The following is a 13,540-nucleotide window of genomic DNA, read 5'->3' on the forward strand; positions in this document are numbered from 1 at the left end:
TTTTCGCCAACTTATGGCAACATTTGGATTTCATAAGGAATTGCATTTTGGTCTCATTAACAGTAACACAGTAACCATTTCTGTCGAAATTAATGTTAATTACTAGTGCAACATATCATTTTTATCTTTATAATGAATAATAATATACAAAAGGTGGGTTTTTCTTCAGTTTTGTTGATTTGCTGCTTCTACAACTTTGGTTAACCACAATATGGATAGTCATGAAACTACCAGCGACAATGATAACAACATGTTGATAGTTTTTCTATATTGTTAACTCAAGTACGAATGACTGTATGTACAGTCATGAACCAATTACCACATCATCTAATCTATTTTTGATAATGGTGATCCTAAAAAACCTTATTTTCTTATACTACACATCAACAATCATTGCGGTACTTTTTCCCATCTTATTATCGTATAAACTCAACATTTTATCATTACATCAACATTGTGCATGAGTTTTCTCATGTGTTTTAGCCAAAACTATTTTATCCCTTACAATCTTTTTATACAATCAGAATTTACAGTCTGTGGTGTTTAGTTCTTACTTGCCAATGTCTTATTCTAATTTTTTTTAGATACAAGCATTACTTATTTTCTGCCCTTGATACTACTGCATGATTTGTAGTTTGACCCTAAATGACCTTAGTTTTCGACTGGCCGTAAAACACAAACAAACAAACAATCAAACAAACAAACAAACAAACAAACAAACAATCAAACAAACAAACAATCAAACAAACAAACAAACAAACAAACAAACAACCAAGGTACATTTAGACAGAAAAATTCCATCTTTCCTTTTCTTTCAAAAACTTATTCTTATTACCAATACATCTCTCCGAACTGACTTATATTCCGCGTTTACGGTTCAAAACCAAAACATGTAACAGTCTAATAAACTGTAGTTTCTGCTTCTGCTTAGCGCCCGAGTTTTGTATTGCTTGCCTGTTGTTAGTCTAATGTCACATGTGTGAATTAATCGTCCAGTGTCATAGGCACAACCGTTCAGTAAGATAGTAGATCCCGGGTCAAAACTTAAATATCCCAAACCAAGCAACGGTGATGGCACACATACAATGTATGTCCAATACATATAAATGTCTTTAGCTATCCTCTATACTCCACAGGTTACTATCACTGTCGTGATATTCACGATATTCAAATGGAGTTTCGAGATTAAAGTGAACAGTCGGGCAAGGATGGCTAAAGTCGGTAAAAATGGTGTGAATGTATCCAGAATAATTTCTTATGAAATAGAAAAATAAAATTTCTCGTCAAAATCTGTCTGCGCACGTAGAAATTAATTTAAAGTATAGGAATCCTAAAACGTCCTCCCGGCTGACTATGCCCGTGGTTACATTACTACGCAGCCTCGCTTTCAATGCTTTCACCTTTTCTTTATTTCAATGGTCAGAACTGGGAAACGTAAGCAGACCTTGACCGTCGTATTAATATGTGAGAACTTTTGGAAGGCCAATGAACGCATTTAGACTGGTTTTCTTTGCCTGACTATTCACTTTAATCTGATGTATATGAAATTGAGCATTGTCCGGGCGTGCATTCGCCGAAAGTAACCGTAATGTTCATATGAAAAGTCCTTGAGGTACCTTATCAATGATCAACAATATATTTTCTATTGATTGTTGGTACGTTGAATGAACAGCAATCGTCATTAAAGGACGGTATCCCCCGTAAAAGATAAGTTGTGTGTATGTGGATGTCTGTATGTTTTGGGAGGCTGCGGTATATTCATGTTGTGTTTCTTTGCAATAATGGAAACCTTTGCATTTTATAGTGCTATGTGATTGAAATGCAAACAGATACACTGAACGTAGTATACTGACAACGGGCAAACCAGTCGTTCCACTTTCATTATTCTAAGCGCTAAGCAGAAATTTCTATCTTTATAGACTATGGTGTGTATCAAAATTATGTTAAGATTAAAAATAACACAGACACAATGTTATCTACAAAAATAACGATTTTATTCATCATTTATCTACATTGAACACACTTAGAGACATTCAAATACATAAGTATGTTATGAGTGTATGGATGACAATGGGCACTCATCAGGACCTGATAATAATTTCGCCAGAAATACTTTATTGACATTACTCTTTGGACAAAGTCTGACCATTATTACGTAAACCATATTACGTTTCGCTCTTGCTAAAATATAATATTTATAAAGAAAAATATGAGAATGTCCGGCAATGGACTTGAAATACAATCAAATGTACAAGCAATAAAAATTAACCACTTAATTAATGAAGGATTACTACGTTTAAAAACATTTCAACTAAATCAGCCAACTTTTGAAGTTTTTTTTATTTTTAAAGCAGAATAAAGAAAGAACAGTATCTTAAAAAAGAAAGAAAAAGAAACAAAAATTGGCATGGTGTCTAACAATTTGTCTAATTGTGATTTTCTCTTTGATTAGTGTTTTTCCTTTTAATACACCATTTTTATTTTAAAGTAAGTAATTCATTTGGAAATCACTAGATGTAATCTGCTTTGAGAGCGTCTATCCATCAAGTTGTTATCTGATTGTTTATATACCGAAATGTTTAGGTTCATCCAATGCGAAACAAACGCTAACTGTTTAGTATATGTGTTTAACATGGAACGGTCAACGAGATGAGAATGCAAATGTAAACTTATATCAAGATTCTACAGACTAGGGAAAATGAACTTGAAGCACACTGCAAACATTCAAAGATTGTTATTCTTTAGTTTCTAGTGTTAATGATGAAATCATACATATAGCAAGGATGAGATATCACAAAATAAACATGTATCGTAGATGTATAAAGGTATATAAAGTTCTAACAAAAGCTAACTAAAATAAAAACTGTGACGAACACAACGGGTATCGGACTGGCACATACACATATAAAATATATATTTACATAACAAATTCAGTAACCGAAACTTGAAATAATTACAACAGGACTCTTTCAAACTTATGGCAAGAAAAAAGCAATCGGGCCTTTCCGAATGCCTGCTGTGCACATCTAGAAAGTCATGTAGAACAGATGCCAAATGCTGGCTGTAGTAAACGTTGATCGGTGGATTATCTCCTGGTACTCGTTCATTTCCTTCACCACCATAACCTGGCACATTATGATTCTGTATGTGTTGAGTTATCTGCCCTTGCAGGTAGGTATTGATTGTGACGGCATTATGCTAATGTAACATCATACCTTTCGGAGAAAACGACGTGAGTTTCGCACTTAAATGATGATCTCACAATTAATACTTACCAACAAGGGAAATAACTGTAATATGCAAAGAAGAAATTTGTAAATAACCCTAGATTGCTAAAAAAAATTGGTAAAGCACAAACGGTAGACAGACAATAGTAACAAAATATATTGATGATCAGTTTTCAACATTTGAAGATACCAATTAACCGACTAACTGATGTGTACATCACCATCCAATCAAACTGAGTTATCGCCTAACTTGTCACGTGATAGTTACTAAGTAACCTATTTGTACTACCAAAATAACTCAATGTCAAAATTATCTGCCTGATCATATGTAAAACGTTTGCTTTGGGAGTTGTATACGAATGTTTAATTATGATTGCATGTATCTTATACATAGAGTTACAAATGATATAATATTGTAGCATCTTTAAAGGTAGTTTCTTCGCTTGATGATCTCCTAATATTTGAAAAATGCTAGGTGGGTTGCAAACACAAATTATCCATTTCTGAATATTACAACCACATTGAAGTGTTAAATATCATCACTGCTGTAGAATAACCGGAGTCGATCCAGGATTCAGTTCCTCGTTCTTCGAATGACTATGTCTCTAGCAATATACACGTATAAACACCGCCTAACAACGATGGCAATATTGGCTACATTAGCATCCAATCCGTTCAATATTTTTCTGAATTCTTCATCCAGATGCTAAATTTCTCTCACTACGGGTACCTTGGTCAACTGTTTGTGGCGCTGATTGTATTCAGACGCCCTCTAAAGACGCTAACGTCATTTGCCTTTGAGCTGAAGTACCTCCTTCGTATGTAGATACCCTAAAGTGCATAGGATCCGTCGTTCTTGCGCAGAGACGCTGACTTCGTTGAGGAGAGAACAGGTGTCTTTTTGCTGAGGTGTACCAGCTTTTTGTATTCATTCCGTACCTGTAAAATAAATTATATACGTGTTACCATTTGGATTTCATTGAAAAATCTTACACTTTTTGAGAAAATCTTATAAAATAAAACATTTGTATCATACAACACTATTTGAGAATGTCTTATACAAAACATTTGTATCGTACAACACTATTTGAGAATGGCTTATAAAAAAACATTTGTATCGTACAACACTATTTGAGAATGGTTTATAAAAAAATACCATTTGTATCGTACAACTTTATTTGAGAATTGCTTATAAAAAAAACATTTGTATTGTACAACACTATTTGAGAATGGCTTATAAAAACATTTGTATCGTACAACTTTATTTGAGAATGTCTTATAAAATTAAACATTTGTATCGTACAACACTATTTGAGAATGTCTTTTGAAATAAGCATTTGTATCATACAACAAAACTGTAGATTGCAAAGCATCATATCAAACAATACAACTGTGATTGCTTATAATAAGTCAAGAGACAAATATATATTGATATTTTGTTCTTAAAATGAAAAAAGAATAACAGTTATAATGTTGGGAAAACTTCAATGTGGTGTACCTTTTTATTGAGTAGACAATGGAAAATGTAGATGAAAAGTCCTTGGAGACTGTTCAGTACTGTAAATATGTAAGCCATTGCAACTGTCTCTTCGTTAAGGAAGAAATATCCAAACACCCAGGTAAGGCCGAGCAGAACTTCTAAGGCAAAGGCACCCTGGATCCAGGCCCTGTAAAAAGGTACGAATTAAAACACCGTGTTTGCCAAACGATTTAAAGCCCTAAAGCAAAAACGTAATGAAACACCGCGTCTGTCAAACGTTTTAAAGCCCCGAAATATAGACATTAAATGAAACACCGTATCTGTTAAACGTCTAAATTTTTAAGGCCTTGAAACAAAGCCATGGCAAAAAATACCTTGTCTGATGAGAGTTTGAACATATCTTTGTAAGTTCAGTGTTAATGTATCACAGTTTATTTTGCCTATTAATGCCACACAAGGGACATAATGAAATATTATTTTAGTCAGGCGGTCGGTCTTTATATACAGGTTGCATTGTGTTAAAATTGGTCATTCGGGGCCTTAGAAAAATAATCTTATGAAGCAGGTATTTTTTATGCAAATATTATCGCTGTAATTACTATTTTACTGCAATTACACATACAGAAACGCAAAAATATCACAATGAGGTCTTACTTGAAATTTCCAGCATTTGCCTTTTCTCTTGAAAACACGTAATCGGAATGACGGCAGACTGTGCTCATTGCATACGTCAAAATTCCAGCATTTACCTGAAACAATGCAATAATATGGTTAAGGGATTTAGATTTAAAGATAATATTATTATATTTCGATCACATTGTAGGATAAATCAGAATAATTTAGAACTCTTTCGTTTCGTCTTTTTGTTCAAGTAACAATGAATTTATTTTGTGCTAAATGTGAATTGTCCATATTCATTATGCATACTGAAAAGATGTAGAAATGTAAACAGATTTTCAGTCACTTCAAACAAAAAGTCAAAATATACTTATTCGATAGTTGAATAGTTAATGTCAGTATGATGTGTTGTTTCAAGTATTAAATAGATTTACTCACTACTAGGATAGCAGCGACTGGTCCTGCAAAACTCCAGATAAAGTATCGATCCGTCGTCAACCAGCAACTAAAAACAAACATCCATATTATAAGTACAATGTTTCTAGTCGGAAAATAACCAAAATATCGACCGACTATGAAGTTCACTGTAAAATATTGTTCTTTAAATTTGTTGATCTCATTGGTTGAACGTTTTTGTCGTTTGGTTAAATGGGCATGAACCTAAAATAAGTTGTTCTGTATGCTTAGATATGGTTTTCAGATGTCTATTGAATATTTTATTACAATGGATGGTTATCTAAAACAACAGGAAAACGTGGGGAATACCTACACCAAAAATGATAAAAATAGACCGTCATATTCTATTTTTGGAACACAAAACGAAAGCTGGTTGAAAGCGAGGTTATAATGAACAACAAACTTGATGACACGACAAGGATTATTAGTTTTCCACATTTTAAGATGATTTTCTTATTTACGATCGTTGACATATGAAGAAGAAGCCATATTGGTTAAGATTGGTAATAAAACAATTTGTATTTAGCGTACTTGAATGATAAGTCAGAAGTCAAACGAGACTTTTCATTCGGACTTTCCCAATCGCGCACGTTACTGACTCTTGTCGTAATCCGTTTTCTATCGAAATTCGTTTGTGTTCGCTGCACCCACGTTTTCGACACCATTTTCTTTACGTTCATTTAATTCATGCAGTGCATTTTGGGAGGTCACTTAAGTTCAACGCTTCTATTTTTATCACACTGCGCAGTCTGCAAAATTCGACCGGGCCGGTTCAAAATACAGAAAGATGGAATTTCCATTATAATAATTTTTTTGACACATTTGCACAATAGCTGATATATTTTACTTAGTAAGGTATCTGACACGTCTTAAATGTGTATTTTACTCAATTTTACAATTTATGTAGGTTCATGTCCCTTTAAAGTTTGATCCACCTCAGAAAGGATTATCCATAAAACTGTTAGTGATTATGTCTAGTCTGTATACTTACTATTGGTATGTACCGTAGGCTGTGAAGTCTATCCCTGCCGTCGTAGCTACGATAACTATAGGTATACCTAGGTGATGGGGAAAAAAATATAGTGCTTTCAGAATTTTACAAATGAGATACCTATTTTTACTGTCTAGAAAAGATATGTAAGCTTTAATAGGCAAATAATGAAGCGAACGGTTAACATTTGAATGAGATTTAAGATACAAATTAATATTGTACAGTAAGTGACATCTTGCTATAACACAATCATTTTGATTTGAATATTAAAATGTACCTACCGTATCCAGCGAGATAAAAGTACTTGAGATTCGACTTGGCTGTGTCGAATACCTGGACCAACATGATGACAATCTGAACAGCCTCCATCAGCATCCAGGTAAACGCACACAGGAAGAAGAAGTGAAGCAAAAGAGCGATAACCGCGCATGAAACCTACAAGAGATCAATAATCAAATTTGATTTAAACCTTTTTTGTTCGATTACCAAATTGTCAAGAAAATTTGAAATGTTTATTTCAAAGAATAAATGCAGACGGCCAGATCCAAAAGCTGGTATTCAAAAACAAAATAAAGAATAATGTTTTGGGTCTTAATCCAACATTTGGATGTCACACATACTTCTGTGAAATATTTTGATTTAGATACATACAAGGCAAAATGGATATTTTTTCTTAGTGTTAGCCTTCAAAATGAGGTAAACCCTAAGTCGAATGACGGATTGAGGGCAAGAATAATATCAGATGGCGTACTTACGGGGAAGATAATAATATCTATAATATTTGAATAACAAAATCTATAATTACTATAGCAGTTCATCCCAAGATTCTTGAAGTCATCGGCAGATTTTAAAGTATTTCGTAAGATTTTAAAGTCCAAAATGACAAATATTATAATCCGAGGCTTCCCCATAACAAGATAATGTTTATGTATAGTGATTTTACTGATAGCATCTTTTTATAGTTTTTATCACGCTTCAATCAACTAAGCGCAAAAAAATTAATTTAAGAAAATATTCGGCAAGGTGAACAACAATACCTGTTTATCTGTCTGGTCGACACCAACGAGGAAGGTCAACTCAGCAGCAAACAGGGAAAAGACCAGATTTTTATGGATGGAATTCCTCTCTCCTTGAAGAGGACTGTAAAAGAAACATGTTTAGTTAAGTTATAAGTCGATAGTATTCACATTCGGAATCTTAAAATATTTAATATATGTATTTATTTTGCTGTGATTTGTTTTCAAAGTATATGTACTAAACATGCATTTAAGAGAACATTAATAAATTTACATTTATATGTACAAATTATGGAAACATTGCTATTTGTTTATCAGGTAATATTTCCCCGAGGCAATCTATGGATTAAGCCTACCTGAGACAGTTGAATGTGAGCCAACTGGTGAAGAGGCTGATAAGAGAAATGATGCAGCCTACGAAAGTGATGTAGCGAAGGACAGAGTGATGATGGCTCGACATCTGTAGAAACCAAGGATGACATGGAGAATGTTATAACATGTCAGTAAGAAATCAAAATCAAAATGTATTCCCATTGTTTGTGGTATTTCAGTAAAGCAATTTTGCTTTACGGTTACATACATGTATATACTTGTCATATTTGTAGGCATTCATTCAATTATTTTTAATGACCGATTATTTGCCTTTTGCTTGACACTATTAAAAAACGATTTGAATATATTGGTTGTATTCTACCGCATATACAAATGTACAAAATCGGTGGAAATTAATGAAAACAATTCATTCCCATCAGCAGACATAAGAAGGCATTATACTACCGTTATACAAATATGAAAAAAACATAATCCCTTATTTACGTATTATCTGATATAGTATGTTTTTTTATTCTTTTTTATTATTTTATCTGCTTATTTGCTTTGGGTTTGGAAATTTTTTACTTGAGAGTTGGTTACGCAAATGTATTAATTATTTTTGTTTTAAACATACCGCCACTCCAGATACGTCCAGAAGTATAGCGAAGCTGGTCAGGTGGTTACACTGACACGTGACACGGTGAGAAGTTCGTGATGTTACGTCACATCCGGCCTGCGACCACCTCCCTGATTCACTGTAATTTAGACAACAAAGTTACTTTTTTAAATCTCCTTTATGAATAAAAGTACAATCGTATTTACTTATAATCATTTATGATTTGATGTAAACAGGAAATATTAAACTTACCCCTCAGAAAAATTCCAGAATGAACATAAAGGAACGTATTCTCCATCGATTTGCTGAAATATGAAATTGTTCAGGTATATTATATATGTAAGAGATTAGTTTTCTTTGTCAAATAATAAATACATTTTCTACAACATGGAAAATATTAGCCAGCTGATCAACATTGAAATATGAATGTGAGATTTTTGGCAGCAGAACAAGCCATTTTCAGAGTTCCTTTGCAATTGGTCTTGAGCTTGCCAAGAGATTGATCAGAGCAATGATGCATACTACGAACAAGGAACGATAACGTTAATCAAAATCAAATGGATTAAGCATTTCAAAAATTGCATCTTTAAATTAAATTTTATCTGCATTAATAAATGTTAACAAGGGTTTATAAAATCGCATTGTTAAGTGGATACATTATGAAGACTTGCCTGGAAAAAGATAATAATTACTTTTTTAATATTTAGCAATGTATTTCAAACACTGTCTTCGACCATTCGTGCAGATAAGAAAAATAACAACTCCTAATTTAATATATAACAGTGTATTGCAAACGCTGTCTTCCATCTTTTATGCTGTTCTAGTTAGAACTTACTTCTAGCAGCTTGAGAGAGAATGTAACCGGTTGTGGTAGTTTACTGGTATCGGCGTGACCAATGGACACACTGACCACATGACTGGCTATCTGTGGTCTGGCGCTCTCGGACTCGTTCTCGGACACCAGAAACTCGCCAATGTCAGAATGCTTCATAAAAACAACTTTGGACAGGTCGTCTGGTAAAACGAAGCAAAATGAAAATGACAATCTGGAATCATAATTATATAACAGAATGAAAAGACAGTGAAAGGGACTTCTTTCAAGCTCGCGAAAATGTTATTTTAAAAAAGAGTACTTCTATCGATTATTCTATTTTTAAACTCGAAACACAGAGAAGTTACTACTTGAAGACTAGTTTCTGAGCAATCTAGGCATAAAATTACAGATTTTGCATTACAACACCATTAACCCCATAGTTTTTCCTCACATTCCTGTTCCTAACCTATCACTTTACTTTATTGACACATATGATGTGTTAATATCATATTTCACGGGATCGTTTTGACTGCTTTGTTTTCCGTGTGTTATCGTTGTTGAGATCTCCATTTTTTCTTGCATTGAACCAGAAGTAGTATGGCCTTACCTGAGCTAAGATGTTGTAGTACGGACGCCGGGATGGACACCTTATCTCCCCCTTCTATATCGTCCTCGTCCTCAGCGTCGCCACACACCAGAGCCTCCGACACGTCGCTCGTGTTGACGACGTATAACTCGAGTTCTAAAAATAGACAAATACCTCGAGTTATAAAAATAGACAAATACACAATGTAACTTGACAAATAACTCGAGTTCTAAAAATAGAAAAATACTTCGAGTTCTAAAAATAGACAAATAACTCGAGTTCTAACAAGAGGCCCAAGAGCCTTTACGGTCGCCTGAGTTTGAATATATAATGAAACAAATTAAAGACATATAAACACTATATACTGGGCCTTGAAGTTAGTCAGTGATTTTATAAATTTGACCTTTTAGTTTAGAAGAGCCAAGAGGAAGATTTTTTTTTTTTAATTTTAGTCATTTTGGCCCTGTTTGGTCCCATCCCTCTGGTCCCCTAAGGGGTCAGCGAGGACCGATATGGATGTTAAAATGCTATACATTGTATCTCTGGCTAATAATTCTAATCAAGTTTGACTGATTTCTTATGAAAATTGAGCAAATAATGTTCATAAATGTGTTTTTCATATATAAACTAAAGAAAATATGACCCCCTCCCCAGGGGGGAAACATGAGACCCCAGGGTCATATAATTCACAATTTTTGTAAAGGACCTAAAGACCTTTCTATCTATGAAAAGTATTTGATTATAACATTTCCAGAATTTCAGAAGAGTTTTGAAGTTTTAGCCTATTTAACCCCCTTTTGACCCCGCCCCTAAGGCCCCTGGGGGTCAGTCATAGAAAATTTGTTAATAGGATATAATGGCCAGCCCATATTGATAAATTCTTATGTAACATTTGACTTATTTCTTATTACTAATGACCAACTAATGCTCAAAAAATGTGTTTTCCCTACATAAACTATGGTACACTCAACCCCTTCCCCAGGGGGAAAGGAGAGACCCCTGGGTCACATAATTCATAATTTTTGTAAAGGGTCTAAAGACCTTTCTATCTATAAAGAGTATTTGATTCTACCACATCTGTGAGTAGAGAAGAAGATTTTTGAAATTTTAGTCAATTTTATCCCTTTTGGCCCCTCCCACATCCCCTGGGGGTGAGGACCATAAAATTCACAATTTTGATTGGCCTTATTCCTTAGAAGGTTTGTGCAAAATTGCATTGAAATTGCTTTAGCAGTTATGGAAAAATCGAAAATGTAAATTGTTTACGGACATACGACGGACAAAAGGCGATTAGAATAGGTCACTTGGGACTTCAAAATCACGCTGTTTCAGCATACCGAATGTCATAATTAATACCTTATAAGACCAAACACAAAAATTTTGCATGGAAAATAATTTTTCTACGTTATACTGTAACAACATCAAATAGACAAATTATCAATGTCATATCCAATACTTATGAAAAAGGCAATGCCTTCAAATGGAGTAAGACATTAATAATTTGAGAACCAGTTATCATGACAGAAGTCAATAAGATACCCTATAGATTAATATGTGATTTTTGTCAAAATGGTGCCATAAAACAAGAAATGCATAAAATGATCCATAAATCTATGCATGGGAGTAGAGGTTTCGAGGTTATAGTTTCATCAAACAAAATAACAGCAAACCTACTAACAAGTTATTCCTCACCGTCTTACATCTGTATATGGAACACTGACATTACCTAGTTTCTCGCTGGAGGTTTTGATCACGGTTGGAACTGTTATTGCCTCAGCCATAGACATTGTACTGTCCTCCATGGCGGACAGGATGCTGGCGGCGGCACGACGCTTGTCTGGCTGTCTCACGTCGGCCGACCTTTCCGTGTTTGAGACTAGATTACTTCCTGCCTTTACCAGCTCCTGTAGCGAATAACAAAAATTAAATTAAGTAATTCAATTTCATTTTTAAAGACGGAAATTAAAGGAGATTTGCTAGAAATTCTGTTTGAATTTTCATTAACTGTACTGATATTTTGACATGATATTTTTCTTTTGTGTTTTATTCAGTGGACGCTTACCTTCACTAGTGTAACGGCCTCGGCTTTGGACTTCGGACGCACGTTGCTCACTTTCCGGAGGATCGTCGTGGAGATGGCCAGATCTGCCACAGTCATTGGTTTGGAGACATCCGTTTTCGTAACCAAGTCCTTGGCTATGTTTATGGCTTCTTTTGTTACAATCGGGGAGGTGTCTGACTTCCCGGGCGAAACCTACGAAAGACATTCGTTACAGGGTATATTCCTATATAGACATGGTTCTCATTACTTCTCGCCGAATCAGCTGGTGTCGGGGTTTATGCTCCTCTGCATAAAGCTCAAGAAACCAGTCTTTGTATCTCAGATGTAAAATTGGCAAATAATTGTATTTCATTGGAAACTTTTACCAACATTTCACCAACATGGGAGGGATCTCAACATTGAATAAAGCATAACAAAATTGAAAAATATTGCGCCATTATGAGATCTAAGTCAGTCTTCACCTTTATATTATTTGTATAAAATTTTTGATGATAAAACCGGGTAAGATCTATCTTTATACTCCTGATAACGTATATAACACTATAACATATCTATGGCGGACTGATATTGTCGCACAAGTACTCACCCTCGTCAAAAGGTCTTTGAACTGTTTTGATGCACATGCTTGTGTGTCCGGTTTCTTTGACCATCTGACCGGGTTACGCCCACACTGCCATGTAGCGGTTCCTTGTGTAAAAAAACATCAAAATTAATTCCTTCCATATTTGTAATTTTACATGTTTATGGATTTATCCAGAATAGATTTTTGAAGCTATGGAGCCCAAACCTCAGAATGTTCTATAATTGATTTGTGATAAGAGTACACCCTGGTTTTAATGTTTAAGATCCACAACATAAAAAATTCTTCAAGTTAATCTTAAGTAATTCAAGATGCTCCACCGCCGACAGAGTATAAACGATACATATCATTTGAACAATAATTGGTTTTAATCGTTTATGTATGTCATATTAACACAAAAAATTATATAACATATTCATTTGCCTCTAGTGCATGACCAATCAGTACTTGATTCCATATAGAACATGGTGCCACGGAATTTTTTCGGGGCGCAAATAATTATCTTTAAATATTTTTATCTTAAAGTAAAATTAGAAGATCAATTTTTCAATGGTGGTAATGGTGTAAAGTAAGTAACTTTTGTAACTGAAGAAAAATACTTATTCGTCTGCTCCTGTTTTTTATTGAGAAAAAATATCATTCGTCAGCGTTGGAGCATCTTTAAATCTACTTTCGTGAAATTTCCAATTTCTTAGAGGACTCTATTTTTTCTACGAAATCATTGCGCCGTTGCTTCAGTCAATCAGAGATGCGTTACAAATGGCAAATTCATTTTTTACGTT

General features: G+C 34.2%; 1 protein-coding gene across 1 annotated transcript in view; it reads right to left on the reverse strand.

Annotated features, from left to right (window-relative positions):
* Positions 1-1,972: 1,972 nt before the first annotated feature.
* The window catches only part of LOC138324790 (adhesion G protein-coupled receptor L3-like), a 36,479-nt gene continuing 24,911 nt past the window's right edge, over positions 1,973-13,540 (reverse strand). Inside the window, exons 6-20 of the mRNA XM_069269939.1 lie at positions 12,765-12,865; positions 12,179-12,370; positions 11,843-12,020; positions 10,138-10,272; positions 9,552-9,730; positions 8,969-9,021; positions 8,735-8,855; positions 8,145-8,248; positions 7,810-7,912; positions 7,054-7,207; positions 6,773-6,839; positions 5,764-5,830; positions 5,362-5,456; positions 4,726-4,894; positions 1,973-4,166 (exon numbers count right to left, since the gene is read on the reverse strand). Coding sequence (XP_069126040.1) covers positions 4,059-4,166; positions 4,726-4,894; positions 5,362-5,456; positions 5,764-5,830; positions 6,773-6,839; positions 7,054-7,207; positions 7,810-7,912; positions 8,145-8,248; positions 8,735-8,855; positions 8,969-9,021; positions 9,552-9,730; positions 10,138-10,272; positions 11,843-12,020; positions 12,179-12,370; positions 12,765-12,865 — 1,826 coding nt within the window. The 3' untranslated portion in view covers positions 1,973-4,058. The remainder of the gene's footprint in view (positions 4,167-4,725; positions 4,895-5,361; positions 5,457-5,763; positions 5,831-6,772; positions 6,840-7,053; positions 7,208-7,809; positions 7,913-8,144; positions 8,249-8,734; positions 8,856-8,968; positions 9,022-9,551; positions 9,731-10,137; positions 10,273-11,842; positions 12,021-12,178; positions 12,371-12,764; positions 12,866-13,540) is intronic.

This window comes from Argopecten irradians, chromosome 6 (genome assembly GCF_041381155.1).
Source record: "Argopecten irradians isolate NY chromosome 6, Ai_NY, whole genome shotgun sequence".
Classification (NCBI taxonomy): domain Eukaryota; kingdom Metazoa; phylum Mollusca; class Bivalvia; order Pectinida; family Pectinidae; genus Argopecten; species Argopecten irradians.